This window comes from Prionailurus bengalensis, chromosome C2 (genome assembly GCF_016509475.1).
Source record: "Prionailurus bengalensis isolate Pbe53 chromosome C2, Fcat_Pben_1.1_paternal_pri, whole genome shotgun sequence".
Lineage (NCBI taxonomy): Eukaryota > Metazoa > Chordata > Mammalia > Carnivora > Felidae > Prionailurus > Prionailurus bengalensis.
Window position 1 is genome coordinate 42,684,956 of NC_057350.1, and position 16,955 is coordinate 42,701,910.

The following is a 16,955-nucleotide window of genomic DNA, read 5'->3' on the forward strand; positions in this document are numbered from 1 at the left end:
CATGATCTCACAGTATGTGAGTTCGAGCCCCACCTCTGGCTCTGTACTGACAGCTCAGAGCCTGCAGCCTGCTTTGGATTCTGTGTCTCCCTCTCTCTCTGCCCCTCCCATGCTTATGCTCTACTTCTGTCTCTTAACAATAAATAAACGTTAAAAAAAATTTTTTTAATTAAATAAATAAATAAATAAATAAATAAATAAATAAATAAAGTAGGGGTGCCTAGGTGGCTCAGTCGATTAAGCATCCAACTTAGGCTCAGGTCATGATCTCACAGTACATGAGTTTGAGCCCCACATCAGCCCCACACTACCAGCTTGGAGCCTGACTGGGATTGTCTCTCTTTGCCCCTCCCCCACCAGGGCTTTCTCTCTCTCTCTCTGCCACTCCCCCACTCACACTTTCTCAAAAAATAAACTTTAAAATAAATAAATAAAGTATGAATTAAATATGTTTGTTCAGCAAACTGGTTTACCTGTGTAATTAAAACCAACTTAAAATTAGAGAAAATGCAGATAAATGAATATTTAGATAATGCCGATGCTATATGTACAATGTTCACTAGATAAACATCCCAGTTTACACCTTGCAATTTCACCTTTGTCTCTTTGACTCTCAATTGGGAAAATGGGTGATGAGAGACAAATAATCTACCAGAATTATCACTACGCCCTATGTGAACTTTAGGGGGAGAAGGCTAATTTGATATTCAAACAGTTTTCACATTTATGTTACTGATGCCAAAAGTTAGAAGAATAAACATGGCTCCACTTTGACCTATCAATCAACCGTAACATTTGGTCATACTACATGATTATGCAACAACATCCAAAATAAAACTGTTTGGGAATAAAATTCTGAAGTCAATGACCTAAAGCTTAGTAAACAAGGAACACTGTTCAATTTAAACCTTAGGTGGAATATTTATTTTGAGTAAAAGAGCAGCATATGCATTTGAAAAATCACTTTTCCAAATGATGTCAAAAATATCTCCTTGCTGGGCCTAACAAGTCTCGTAGGGCTCATTCGTTGATTTTAAACATCAGTTATATTTACATGGTGTATTTACTTGCAGATTTTTATTTTGTTTTGTTTTGTTACTCAAATGGACCACAGCGGTGCTTACCAGTGACACAGCTCCTTAGATCAGGGTAGGCGTCGGTTGACTGACGTGCAGCAGTGAACAATCCAGCTCGGAAAGAGCCAAGACAATCTGGAAACACAAATGTAATCTTAGAGTAGATACATTTACCTCATGTGAAATCATGGTGGAAGTACAAATTATCCAAAGTGATAGAATATTTATGTTCCTGTGGATTTATAGGATTCAGCATTCAAAACGTGAGCCCTAAATGTTTCCATCCACCTTTTTGAAAAATTAAGTATCTATAAGCAAGATGACAATACGTACAGATGACAATAAGGAAAGACAGGTTTATGGAAGCTTCTTCTCAGAGAATAACCTTAAAGCAAGAAGTGAAACGATCTTAGGTTAACAAAAAAATTTATTCGCAAATAAGTCTATGTTCTTCATTCTGCAGCAGAGACCTAAAGTTACCCTCAAGTCTGTAGATCAGAGCCTGATTTAAAAGCATCTATAATTAAATCAATAGACTAACTTAGTGTTTCTGGTCACTGTAGGCAACTTCTACTTTTCCTAGTGTTGCATATAGATTAATATAATAATATTTGTGTAATGCCTCAGTGTTACAAAGTAGGTTTACTTCATTCATGTTATTCCTCACTACAACTCTGGGAAATTAGAGCAATCTGGCAGCAATAACAGCTGAAATAACAGATAAAATACTTATATACTTAAAAAATAAAATAAAATACTTACTTATATACTTTAAATTAACTAGGAGTCATTTAGTCTCAACAACATAACATTTCTTAATAGTCCCTCAAGACAACATTGTATAAATATATATGTATGTATATATACACGTATATATCTTACTTCATTGTACAGCTAATCACAACTTACTAAAAAAGTGGTATTTTTATTATCTTTTGCTGACTAACAACCCCCAAAATCAGAAGCTTAAATAACAACTCCATTTTAGATTAAATTTTAGGTCAAATATTTAGAAAGGGTTTGGTTGGGCTGTTTGTCCCTGCTGCACATAAGAGTCAGCCAGGGTGGCTAGGATCGGAAGATCCACTTCCCAGATGGTTTTTCACTCACATGGCTGACAGCTCAGGCTCCTTGGCATTTCTCTCTATACACATGTCATGTTTCAGGGCTTCTCACTGTGGTTGGGTTTCTCTGAGCAGGCTGGTCCTAAAGTGGTACTTCTTTCATGGTAGCTAACTTCCAAGAGGAATAAAGCAGAAACTGCCAGGCCAATGAAAGAGGCATTTTGTCACCTTTGCCACAGTCTACTGATCAAAGCAATCCCAGGGGCCATCCAAAGTCAGGGGGTAAGGGGGCACTATATGTTTATGAGCACTTCATGCTGCTGCATAGAAGTTATTGTTTCTAATTTATCGCTTGTTAAACATTATTCCATGGCAAGCAATGACCACTTTTATAATCCCCTCTACCAATAAAAGATACTCAGGTTGCCCCCAACATCCCACCTCCACAGGTGCACTGTGATGGACATCTTCATATATGTCTCATTAGTATATGCATAAGAAATTGATACCTGGGGGGTCCAGAATTGTGAGATCATTAGATAGGCAGGTACTTTGTGACTCTCTAGAGGTGCATTCCCACCAGAGAGCATAAGAATTTCTATATCTTGGCTGTCTAATTTTTGCCAGAATAGGTAATAAAGTGACATCACATATTGTTTTTCTGATTTCTAGTGAGATGCAGCATACCGTTATGTCATCTAAAAAACTTTTGAGGGGCACCTGGGTGGCTCAGTTGGTTAAGCCTCCAGCTTCGGCTCAGGTCATGATCTCACAGTTTGTGGGTTTGAGCTCCGAGTCGGGCTCTATGCTGACAGCTCAGAGCCTGAAGCCTGCTCTGGATTCTGTGTGTGTGTGTGTGTGTGTGTGTCTCTCTCTTCCCCTTTCCTGCTCATTTTATTTCTTTCTCTCTCTCTCTCTCTCTCAAAAATAAATAAGCGTTAAAAAATTTAATAAAGAAATAAAAAAATTTTGAGTTTTCTCCTCCGAAAATTTTCATTACTTACTAACCATTTTTCTATTGGCAGTTATTTATCGTTCATGTGGGTTTGCAGAAATTTAAACATTTATAAATATCATCTCTCATTCTGTTATCTGTCGCTTAAACTTTTACGTCTCTTTTAAGAGAAGTTCCTAACTTTGTTGTAATCAAATTTACCAAATACTTTGCCTTATGGTTTGTGAATTTGCAGGTGTTTTTCCATGCTGTTGATTACAAAGATATTACAAAGATATTCTACTGTGTTATTTCTTTAATTTCATGGTTTGTCTTTAACATTTTTGTCTTTATTCCACTTAGAATACACCATTACATTTGGTGGTACTTAGGAACCCAGATTTATATTTCTGGTTAGAGTTAGCCATTCTCCCCCACACCATCTTCTCAACAACCCACAGTGATGTGTGGTGTCATCTTTATCAGATATTAGGTTGGCATATATACATGGGTCTCTGAACTCTCTAGGTTGATTAGTCTACATGTTCTGACAGTATTATATGGTTTTCTTTATAGCTTTGAATTAATATTTGATGAGGTACTTCCTCCTTTTAGACATAGACATAGGTGAACTTTTATTCCCTGTTTTAAATGCTAAAGTGAACTTACTGAATTCCTTTAAAAAATCTGAAATTCTAAATGGGATTGCTTTGAATATATAGATCAATTTGCAGTTAACTGATCTCTCTTTAGCATTACTCAATTCAAGATCATGAAATGTCTTTCCATGATTTCAGTTCATCCTCTATATCCTTAATTCACGTTTAAAATTTTTTTCTATAGAGATCTTACAGAATTTGCAGCTATAGAAAAAGGTACAATCTTTTCATTTTCTAGTGTACTACTATTTGTGTAAGAACTACTATTGATTTTTATAGGCTAGTCTTAGAGCTATCTAAAAATCTCCTATGTGTTCTAATATATTGTCTACGGATCATTTTTATCTCTAGGCATATCATTGTATCAGTTATAATTAATGCTAGGTATATACTTTGCATACCATGAGCTATACAATTCCTATTTCTTTTTCTTTCCTTATTTCATTGGCTATAACTTCCAGTGCTTCTCTTCTTGTCCTCAACCATAGACTATATCTAAACTTTACCCAGTAAGTATAATTACTGCAGATTTTGACTTTTTCCTTCCTTCTTTCTTCCTTTTTTTCCATCCTCTTTTTCTTTCTTTCCTTCTTTTTTTTCTCTCCAGTTGTGTGTATATCATTAAAGTGACCATACATGGCAATTTTTCCAGAACAGTCCTAGTACTGGGTAGTACTGGTCCTGGACAAAAGTATCAAAACTTGTAAATTATATGGTTATTCTGTATAACCTTCACCAAGTTCAGAAAGTTCCCTGAAAATTATAGTTTGCAAAACAGTTTTATAATTAAGCTCTGAATTTTATCAACTGCTTTTTCTGTATGAACTGAAGTAATAATATACCATTTACATGGATAATTACATTGATAGATTTTCTGATGTTAAACCACTCTTAAATTTTTGGAATAAACCTAATTTATTATGATATACTTTCTTTGATACATTTCAGATAGATTGGATATCATATTATTTTCTTGTGTTGTTCTTACCTGATTTTGACTTTTTAAAATTTTTATTTAATTTTGAAAGAGAGAGACAGAGCATGAGTGGGGGAGGGGCAGAGAGCGAGGGAGACGGAATCCGAAGCAGTCTCCAGGCTCCCAGCTGTCAGCAGAGTCCAGTGTGGGGCTTGAACCCACCAACAATGAGATCTTGACCTGAGCCGAAGATCATGACCTGAGACGCTTAATCGACTGAGCCACCCAGGCACCCCTTACCTGATTTTGGAATCAAGATTATACCAGCCTTTCTGAATAAGCTCACAGCATAGAATCTTATTCTCTCTTCTAGGGCAATTTTATAAGAGAAAATTTAACTTTTTTTTTTTTTTTAATTTGGAAGAAGTCATCTCTAAAACATCTAGATCTAGGAGATCCGGAAGAGGGCTTTGGTTGAGGTTTTACTTTTTCACTAGTTATTTATAACCAAGTTATCTATATCTTCACGTAAAATTATAGATGTTTCCTACTTTTCTAGGAATGTATCCATTTTATCAAGTTTTCAAATATATTTTGGTATAGCTGTTTGTATTATTTTGTGATTATATTTTATTTTATGATACTCTTTATTTTACCATTATAAATTCAATCAATGTTGGACTTCTAGTATTTCTTCTTTTTATCCTACACCTTCTATTTTGGCATTTCCTCTTTCCTTCTTTTTCTTTTTCCTTAATTATTCTTGCTAAAGATCAGGCTAACTTAATAACCTTTGCACCAAATGCAATTTTGCTTTTGTGAATGTTCTCTTTTGTTTTGTTTTCCTTTTAACTTATTTCCATGTCTATTTTTGTTATTATTTTTTGCTATTCAGTGTAAAATTTAAGAATTTTTCTTGATTTGTATGTTTAGGTCATCTTGTAAATTCTCCAGTGTGTTTTTTCACTGCTGCTTCAGAGGTCACCACCCAGTCCCCACACACACTAGGTAAATCCAGACTTCAGCTTACCCATGGATTCCTCACATTTCTTGTTGTTTTTCATTTTATGTTGTTATCATTAGGGCCTGGAATGCCAATGTTTCTCCTGAGATGATTTTAAGAGAAGGAGTCAGCAGTTTGGGCTAGTTCACCAACTTGGCAAGAACTAAATAACTAAAACTTATTTCTAACGTTTATATTTAGGCTCAGAATTAGCATTTTTCCAAAAATTTTCTCTCCCATTAATAAAATCATCCATTCTATCAGGTGATATTTTAAAGGCTCATATAAATGGTAGAGTTATTTATTCTATTTTCTAAGGAAAGAACACAACTCAAAAACTTATGTTTGTATAATGAAGCCCCAGAGAATTTCTGACCAAATTCTATGTTTCCAGTGCAGCACATAGGATATGTGGATAAACTGAACCACTTTCTAAGCCTCTGAATCTCTAAATCTAAACACTGCCCACTGTGTTAGTGTTAGTGGTCTAATTTCTTAGGTGTCCTTATCTTGCTGCAAGTTTTCTGAATGAGCTATGATAATTAGTAAAATTATGTTAGATTTACCAAAGACAGGATTACAAAGTTTTTGTTTGTTTGTTTGTTTGTTTCCAATTAGGGCCATTGGCCTCTAGAATGCACATAATCAAATGACAGAAAGGTTTAAGTTAGGTAGAGCATTTCTTTTCTGTTTTCAGCAGTGGGATTCATTGCATATGCCTATATACATAACTAAAGACCCAAATATAAAATATGAATAAAAAAATAAAACATAATAAAAAGTATATATTTTTTATATTATGAGTTGGTTAAATAATAATACTTTGCATTTCAAGACAGTTCCATGCAGTAAAAAACCTATCTGCATACATATACTTATTTGTTATTCCCAATAGGTCCAAAGTTAGAAAATATAATTATGGTGTACCTTTAAATGCAGAACCTGAAAAGCTAAATAACTTGCTTAACCTGACACAGTAGAAATTTTTAGACCTAGGAGTAGAGCCCACATCTTGTGTTTTCATTTTTTTTTCCTTTGTTTGCACTTGTTTTTTCTACCAAGCTGCCACATAAGATAAGCAAAGAGAAGAAAAAGTTGAGTCGAGCCAGAAAAGAGGAAGTTGAGAAGCATAAAAGGAGAAAAAAAGCAAAGTATTTTATTAAAGGCACTTCCCCAGAATACATAATACTGTATTAAAATGTTATTTATCTTCATCCAAATATACTCTGTGATCAAAGGTCTGTGCTTCTAGAGTACTGATATCTGCAGAAACACAGCTTCATTACATAAACCTAAGAAACAAGAATTAATACTATTTTTTAAGCTTTTAATTTTTCATAGCCAAATATCTTTTGTTTTTAAATAAAATATGTAAATTCCTACCTAAAATTGAGTAGCTGAAGCAGCCTTGATATTCTAATTTTTCTCTATTTTAACAGTATAAACACTTAGTTTTTGTTTTAGAAAGTGAGTAACTTTACATGTGTAACTTTACAAGAGAATAGAACTTTTTCATGGATGTGTATCTATACCCCATTGCTCTTTAAGATACGGCAGCTAAAGATTTTAGAGAACCTTGCTGCATTTTCACATCTATAGACATGAGTAATATTACTACACAGTTTTTATAGTGTCCTCTTTCCAAATTTGAAGGAAACTGTTTAAGTTTGTTATCAGCATCTAGAAAAGGGAAGGAAAAAAAGAAAATGGGAATAGAGGGGGAGTCAGGGAAGAAAACTAAAAAGGACTAGCATAACATATTCCTCTATGTACTTTCAAAACATCATCTCATGTTATTTCTTGCTAGAAACGTATTGGTAAATTGCTGTTATCCATCTGACCACTGAGAAAATTCGGGCTTCTTCAGGTAAAGTAATTTTAAGATCTTGCAGTAGATACGTATTAGATTGGAAATTATAAACACCCCGCAGCCCACAGAACATGGGTTCAAATGGGTCATGTCATGAAGATCTAAGAGATACCACTGAACTGATGTCTTACAACTGTTAACACAGGTAAAATGAGATGGAGTATATTGCAGTTAAGTCTCCTTGGCTCAGGATATGCCACATAAGTAAGAATTCAGACGGCCATAGATACAAAACATGTAAGAGTAACCACTTCAGGAATTATGAAAAAGGGCACGTGGTTCTAAAAGGGTGTTCTACCCAGTAGTCTTGGGCTCTTCTCTTGCTAATTGTCCTGAAGGGAAAATATAAGAACATACCATCATTTCAGTATAAATTTTCCTAGGAAAAGGGGAAAGGTATAAATCTAAAGACCATCTAAAGATGGTCTCTGAAACTTCAGAAACAAAACAAAAGCAAACAAAAAGTAAAGCCCTAAACTATAATGAAACCGTCTAACTTCAAGAGAAATGCATTTAACAGAAAGAGTTATTTGCAACATTATATTAATAACTCTAAGCTGCATAGTTATTAATGCGTATAAGATCACATTTCTACTATTCTTTCTCCAAGGTAGATTTTCCATTTCTGCAGTGCTTGAACCCTCAAATTGGCTTGGATAAGAGCTGGGTGGAAAGAGGTACAAATGGTGAATATTCTGAGCCTAAAGGAGGAGGGAGAGCATGCCTGTGTAGGTTGGACCTACAGAGAATTCCATCAGAAAAAGGGTATTTTTGCAGATTTGCAAATTATAGTCTACTTTTATTGTTTGGAAATATTGACAACTTTCCCAAGTAATATTAATATATCTCAACATTTGCTTAAAGCAAACTGGAGCCTTGTTATCTTTCATGGCTATTGAGTTGAAATCATCTAATCTATTTGGGTGTAGAAATACCACCTCCCTCCTTGAGAATCCAGAATGGTATCCAAAGGCAAAACATGGGTAGGGATACTTCAGGGAATAGTGAAATGATGTTTCAAAGAGAGATACCAGTCATAATTTCTATAACTATTTAAATTATGATGATTTCTGTCATAAGCTCTGGGCAGTATAGAGATCTTTCCTTTCATTAAGAGATAATCTATAAGCTCCAGTTACAAAGTAAACAAGTCGTAGAGTATAATGTATAGGATGGTGACTACAGTTAATAATATTTGAAAGTTGCTAAGAAAGTGGATCTTAAAAGTTCTAATCACAAGAAAAAAATTACTATGTGTGGTGATGGATGTTAACTAGACTTACTGGGTAATCATTTTGCAATATATACATACACATATTAAATATTATGTTGTATACCTGACACTAATCCAACATTATATGTATGTATGTTAATTATGTATCAATTTTAAAAAGATAATCCAGGGTGTCTGGGTGGCTCAGTTGGTGAAGCGCCAAATTTGGCTCAGGTCATGATCTTGCGGTTCGTGAGTTCAAGCCCCACGTTGGGCTCTGTGCTGACAGCTCAGAGCCTGGAGCTTGCTCCGGATTCTGTGTCTCCCTATCTCTCTCCCCCTCCCCTGCTCACGCTCTGTCTCTCTCTCTCTCAAAATAAATAAACATTAAATAAAAATTTTTAAAAGGTAATCCATGAAAATTCACATGCTTATAAAGAATGTCCTGATATATAAATATAATTTATCAACAGCTCACAGACCTTTATAAGAAAGATATGAGAATGAAAAAGGCTAAAAGTCAAAATGCCACATGGTAATTAAAGAACCATTTCAAATTTTTCTACATGTCTTTAAATAAAAGGACAGCAAAACTGAATATAAAATGAGATATTACTCCCAAGGCAAATTAAATTATATTGGATGGAATATATGGATGGAAGATTGGACTTGATCAAATCGAACTTCCTTTCCATTTCTAAGATTATATGATTAAGATTCTTTGAACTTACCTAAGTATTTTGGATAAAAATAATCCTAGGAAGAAAGAAAAGAGAAAAATATATCTTAGCAAGCCTAAATTTCACTATACAGTTAAAACTCAATTTTATCATGTGTTTTGTATTAATGATGCAAATATATTACATATAAGTATCATTTCCATGTTACATTTTTGCTATAGTAAAATATAGCAAGAGTAGGTAACTAATAACATTAAGTCAATAAGATGCTTAGCTTAACTCAATATTGATCAATTAAATCATGTCACAAAAGCTTCTAATCTGAAAACAGGCTCTATTGAAGATGTTAAATATAACATATGCCCTCTATTTGTAACTCCTTTAATTTTTCCATAATGATCAGATACCCAGGTGACACATTTCATGTCATGCTGATGACACACACCAGATTTAATGCTGAATAACAGTGCCATAATTTGAAATTAATTAAAGTGAACATTATCTTTTAGCATCTTCTGTACATGTAATCCCTTACTTACAAATTGGTTACGTACCAAAAGCTTGTCTGTAAATCGGTAATTTGGGCTAAGGAATGTACTTTACCAAATGGAGAAAAATGTTAAAAATGATTTCTGCAGGTAACATTTCTAGGCTGGTTCTCCAAAGCCATCTTAAGCCACAATATATCTAATATGTAACATTGGTAACACAAAAAACCAGTGCTTCAACAGAAAAACATACTCTAGTAAGGAACATACCTGGTCCAGTATAGAGTCAAAGTCTTCACTCTTGCCTCCTCTCACATATAAACCTACACAACACTTACCTACTAGTTTATAAGGATGGGATCTCCCACCAAGTGATTCCAACAGTGGTGTTTTCCTCTACAGAACAAAAGCCAAGAGGACAAGCAACGACGAACGGGTTCAAAGAGAAATGATGTGAGGGGAAAGGAAGATATTAGTGGCAGTGAAGAGGTGAGCAATAGGGTGGATACTGGGAGTGCGGACTATTACAGCATGGACAGGGAGAGGCTGGGGTGGGATAGAAAATGAGAAGCAGTCACAAATGTTTTTTCCTTTCTCCCTTTTCTTCATTACTCTCTCTGTCATCTTTCGCTTTCATATATGAGGCCAATGTCAGAAAGTGGAGGAGAGGAAGCACATAAATGAGGTTCCCTTCTCCACTACTTTCCATCTTCTCCACTATGGTCTTCTACCTCACTCTGCATTTGCTATTCAGAGGCTAAGCTACCAGGACATATCTATGGTATTAGACATATGTACTCAAGTATTTATGGGCAATGTAATAATATGATAACTCAGGGATGCAGGCTTGCCTTAAGTAATCCAGCAAAACAAAACAAAAATTAGACTGGGTGGGGTAGAGAACAGGCAAAACAAGAATGGGTGATTGCTAATAACTGTTGAAGTCTAGGGAGGTATGCTATATATACCACATATATGTGTGTGTGTGTGTGTGTGTGTGTGTGTATATTATAGTATATTACAGTATAGTATATAGTATATAAATACATACTATGGTATTTAAATTTCTATAATAAACAATATAATATTTTACACACCACACAACAAGAGTACTCGTCTGCTATATTGTGTGAAATAAAATTTTGTTGCCTTGTCAATTGCTTACCCACACAAAGCAACAAAACTGAGAGAGAAACGTGTTGACTTAATCCTGGAGAATATTACAAACGATTCCTTGGATATCTTTGGGAAAAAAATGTCTTTGAACCTGTTAGAATATGTCGAGGTAAAAGGATTAAAGAGGAACTGTGGAGAACACAAGCTGTTACTGTCTTGGACAAGTTCTCTAATATAGACAAATGTTCCTGTTCATCCTCTCTCATCTAGTGTCATGGTCCCAGAAGCCACTGCCAAGCTGAAGGAAGTACTTTGTATATGTCTTCTCCCTCATTTCATGTTGGTTACATAGTTCATCTCAGGAAAAGTATCTGAGGTAACCCTGAGAGGTATCAGATTTGAATTCTCACGGTCATCCTCATCCTAACTTTTAGAGGCACTGTTTATAATCCTGTTTTCCACAGGCATATTAGCAAACACCCTCCCCCAGGGAAACTGGGGGACTACAGATAAGGTCGAGGGCTCCATATTTCTGTATGATATTTAGTGGTCTTTATGATTAAATTCTTCAAGACTAACTTGGAAAAATGTAGACACTAAATATATATATATTCTAACCCCAGGAATTACTGATCATATTAGGTGGACTCAGGAAACATCCCAAGGATCTTTGTTAAAGATTCTACTCAGGGAATATAATACAGTCATGAATTCTTCAGTAAGTATTCACTGGGTACCAATTATGTACCAAACTCTGGATCAGAGGGCCTTGTTTTCTAAAGCCTGGTAAAAAATGCCAATGGAGAGATTTAATAAAGTATAGTGATAATGCAGTCACACACACACACACACACACACACACACCACTTGAGACACCTTCTTCCCCATCTACCCAATACCACCAAATTCTGGTTGGGAGAAAGTATTTATAAACCATGAGGTCAAAACTATTGCTGACTCTGAAGTATAAGGAAATCATAGTTTGGTCAGAGCACATGGCTATGGCAGCAGTGTCTCCCTAACAAAGCCCACTTTCCTTTGAAGGTACTCCCTACTGAAATGCTTCAGTGGTTACACGTGGAAGGCGATATACACAATTAACTTTGTAAAGGAACACAAGGGAACGCGGATTCAAGCTGGAAATGTTCAGTCTTTCACTGTATGGCTAGTATGCTAACTTATTAGCTTTCATGAATTCTTACCGTTTCCGGGTTATTTTCAAAGATCTCCCTGGCTTCTTCCTTATTGCACAGTTCTTCAATACATTCTCGTTCCAGATTACCCTTTTTGGTTTCTTCAAACATAGAATTTGCACGGCGTTTCCTAATCAGGACTTGTGAAGCATGCTGCTTTGACAAAACTGAAGGAAAAAACAAGTTGGGGGTGGGGGGGGAGTAAGTCTTTCATTTCTCCACTTAAAATATTTTATTAAACAGTGAGAATTAAAATCATTGTCTGATTGTGAATTGCATAACATTTAAACTCAGTATAGGTGAACTGAGAAGAAAAAATGCAGGTACATAAGCACTTTGGTTAACAATTCAAAGAGCAGGTTTGGTGTGCAAACTATAGCACTTGTAGAATGATCCACATAAATCATTCAAGTTCACACACAAGGTCGAACATACCAGACAATATTTACTGTTCACTTTATTATGACCATACTGGAAAAAGCATCATGCTGAAATGTCTATATCAAAAGTTACAACCACACATCTTTAAAGCTGGAGTAACAAACCTTCTCAATTTTAATGGAAAACCACATGATCTCTGTAAAGATAGAGAAATGCAGGAGTACGGTCTAATCAGCTATTTGAAAGATACCTGATGGGCTAAAACACTTGATTTATTCATACAAAGGAAAATAGGAATCTTTGAAACAAGGAAGACCTTGTACAAAGCACAAAATACAGAAGGCAAAGAGAAAAAAATTTGGTAATATCGACTACATAACAAATTTTAAACAACTGAAAAACAACAACAAAAGTAACAAAACAAAGTTCCACATCAAGTGACAGACTAGAGGAAAATATTTCATGATATAGAATGGAAAAAAATCACACATTATAGAATGTATAGACAACTTTTGCAAACTAAAACAATAACAACAGCATTAAGACAATGAATAATGAGAATGTGTGCTCATTCGGTGGCTCAGTCAGTTAAGTGTCCGACTTCGGCTCAGGTCATGAATTCACCATTTGTGAGTTCGAGCCCTGCACTGGGCTCTGTGCTGACAGCTCAGAGCCTGGAGCCTGCTTCGGATTCTGTGTCTCCCTCTCTCTCTGCCCCTCCCCTGCTCATTTTCTGACTCTCTCTCTCAAAAATAAATATTTTTTTAACATTTATTTATTTTTGAGACAGAGAGAGACAGAGCATGAATGAGGGAGGGTCAGAGAGAGGGAGACACAGAATCCGAAACAGGCTCCAGGCTCTGAGCTGTCAGCACAGAGCCCGACGCAGGGCTCAAACTCACGGACGCAAGATCATGACCTGAGCCAAAGTCAGCCGCTTAACCGACTGAGCCACCCAGGCGCCCCTCAAAAATAAATATTAAAAAAAAAATTTTAATGAAAATTGTCTGGGATGCCTAGGTGGCTCAGTTGGTTAAGTTCAGCTCAGGTCATGATCTCCCAGTTTGTGAGTTGGAGCCCCGTGCCCTGCCTCAGATTCTGTGTCTCCTTCTCTCTGTTCCTCCCCAGCTTGCTCTCTCTCTCTCAAAAATAAACATTAAAAAAATTAAAAATGAAAATTGTGGAATGCCACACCTATAGCATAACCTGATATATATATCAGCCATACTTGTAGATATGTAAGTATCACGTGGACAAATTCATAGAAAAGAGTTTGAGAAGACAAACTACCAATTGCAATTATATTTGAAAAAAAAAAGGCAGTATGAAGCTTTGGTGTCATTGCTTTAGTATGTAAACAGAACATTGTTTTATAGTACAAATTTTTTAAACCAAAAATAAAATCTACAAATAATTTTTTAATCTTGATTTTTTTTTAAATTTTTTTTTTCAACGTTTATTTATTTTTGGGACAGAGAGAGACAGAGCATGAATGGGGGAGGGGCAGAGAGAGAGGGAGACACAGAATCGGAAACAGGCTCCAGGCTCTGAGCCATCAGCCCAGAGCCTGACGCGGGGCTCGAACTCACGGACCGCGAGATCGTGACCTGGCTGAAGTCGGACGCTTAACCGACTGCGCCACCCAGGCGCCCCAATCTTGATTTTAACCACAAATGGTTCTTTCATTAAGATAAGCAAGTAATATAAATACATAATTTTGTTTTTCTCTTATTTATCTTATTACCTGGTAAAGAAGGCACACACAACAGATGACAATAGAAGGAAGAAAAAAAGCAAAAGAACTAATTAATCAAAAATCTTTCAAGAGGGAAGGAAGTAATGTTACTATTTCTCCTACTTGCCAAAACAGATGTTTCAATGTGATGATTAAATAAATAAAGTGTCTGGGTTACATTTTTAGCTCTATGTTTTACCATTTTTATCAGTGTTCATCAAGATCAAGATTAAATCAAGGCTGTATGTGTCTAACAGATGGGTTTCTGTGAGCACATTACCTCTCAAGTGTGCTACTGACTGATAAATGGTAGTCCTATCCACAATGAAAGAGTCTGACATGGCCAATTATTTCATTTATTTGAAATAGTCTTAAGGATGCTACTTTATAATAAATATAGCAAAAACATGTCCCTTTTGAACTTCAAAGCAAATATGTAAGTTTTTCTGGGGAAAGCAAGAGCATCCTTCTTTGAAAGATAAATACAGTGATTCAGTAACCAAAAAATCAAGGTCAAATGCACTTAGGAAACTAACCATAAACATCACTCTTTGGTATTTCTTCCTTATGGAATGTTAAGTTTTGGACTTTAGATCTTAATATTGGTATCTAGGAATATCTGGTCCCCTGCAAGGGACCCTGCTACAGGACACAGAACAGGGTTGATAACACAGACTATACTCACATTTGTGAAAGGGAAAGCTTTCAAGTGTCCAGAGAGAACTAAGGTAGACATTTAAAGGAATGCTTACGTAAGTTTATAGAAGTAGAAGGAAACAAAAAAGCCTCCATTATTTCAGAGATGATGAAACTCACATAAAGAGCATGCAAGATAGTTACCCTAAGTTATAATAGCAAAATTAGGACTTAGATGCCAATGTCCAGACCTGTGACTATCCATTACTATTTGCTGCTTCTCAAAAAAACAGAGGGTTCGTTTTCTCCATTGATTAGAGGAATACTAAAAAGGAAAATTATTAACACCTCCGTCCTAAAGGATAATGAAGCTAACAATAAATAACTAATTTTGTCTAGATTTGAATGTTTATGTTTTATTTCATCTAGGTTCAAACCAATAATGCTTTAAATTGTCATGGTACTGAAAGGGCGGGCCTACACCAGCCGACTCCATCTTGTTCTGTGTCCTTCACCTAGACCACGCCTCCTCCCTTTGAGTGACCTCCCGCTCACCCATTCAAGCTTCCTGATCAAAACACGCCACTTCCCCAGCCAATCGGCTGCCCCTAGACCCCTATAAAACCTTTGTGCTTTTGAAACTCGCTCTCTTTCCCTGGTATCTCACCGCTGCGTCGGTGCAGGTAGGGGATTGAGCTCGAGCTAGCTCGAATAAAGGCTCTTTGCTTTTGCATCAGACTCGGCTCCCTAGTGGTCTTTGGGGATCACGAATTCTGGGCATAACATTTGGGGGCTCGGCCCGGGATCCCCAAGACCCCAAGGGACCCCCGACCCGGAGAGCCTGACTGGCCACGGTTAGTGTCTGTTTGTTCTGTCTTTTCTGTGTGAGCTCATTTCTGGAATTCTGGTAGTGCCCGATGTGGTCTAAGTGGACACACTGGAGGACCACGGGCCGGGAGTTTCGGAAGACGTTCCGATTCTCCCTTCTGGAGGGACGTGGAATCCCCTCATCTGTTTCGGAGGGACGTGGAATCCCCTCAAAGGTCTGAGACGAGGCGGGTCGCTCCCGCTGGTCGGCGTGAGGCCGTCGTCTTTGGAGGGACGTGGAATCCCCTCATCGGTTTTGGAGGGACGTGGAATCCCCTCAAAGGTCTAAGCTAGCTTTCAGTTTTGCTTCCATGGAGTTGGAAGACTTTCTAGGGGCCCTCTGTTTGTCTGTTTTTGTGTTTCTCTGTTTTGCTCTGTGGACTTACTGGACGGACGTTATGGGACAGACTCAGACTACGCCTCTACCCACCCTCTTGGCTTAAGCCCTTCCTAACCCTGCTCCCCCCAGAGCCAAAACCCATTCTTGTTTTGCAGGAGACAGAGAAGAGGAAACGTCTTATCCAGCCTTCAGCACCCCTCTACCCTGTCTTACAGGGAGGTACTGAAGAAGAATTAATTTTTCCTCCCCCGTATAACCCCTCTAGGATGCCGGAAGAACACCATCCTCCCCCTCCGGGGGAGGCAGACGCTGTTCCGAGAGCGGGAGGCGGAAACGCTCCAGGGGGAAGCCCGCCCTTTACCAGACAAAGGGCTCAGAGGGAGCAATCCGCCTCCGCCGCCGACTCCACTATTCTGCCCCTGCGAGCCACCGGACCCCCAGACGCGGAGGGGAATCAGCCCCATCACTATTGGCCTTTCGCCACTAGTGACCTCTACAATTGGAAAGCTCAGAATCCTAAGTTTTCCGAGAAACCGGCAGGGCTTATTGATTTATTAGACTCTGTTCTTTTTACCCATCAGCCCACGTGGGATGATTGCCAGCAGCTTTTGCAGGTCCTGTTCACGACTGAAGAAAGAGAAAGAATCCTCAATGGGGCCCGAAAACTAGTTCCGGGCGCAGACGGGAATCCCACCACCAACCAGGCTCAGATAGATGCCTCCTTCCCCTTAACTCGGCCCCAGTGGGATTTCAACACGGCAGAAGGTAAGGAGAGGCTCCGGGT

At 37.2% G+C, this 16,955-nt stretch overlaps 1 protein-coding gene across 1 annotated transcript in view; it reads right to left on the minus strand.

The window, feature by feature from the left end:
• The window catches only part of PROS1 (protein S), a 76,794-nt gene that overhangs the window by 34,911 nt on the left and 24,928 nt on the right, over window positions 1-16,955 (minus strand). The window contains exons 2-4 of the mRNA XM_043593905.1: window positions 12,222-12,379; window positions 9,467-9,491; window positions 1,125-1,211 (exon numbers count right to left, since the gene is read on the minus strand). Of these exons, the coding sequence (XP_043449840.1) occupies window positions 1,125-1,211; window positions 9,467-9,491; window positions 12,222-12,379 (270 nt within the window). The remainder of the gene's footprint in view (window positions 1-1,124; window positions 1,212-9,466; window positions 9,492-12,221; window positions 12,380-16,955) is intronic.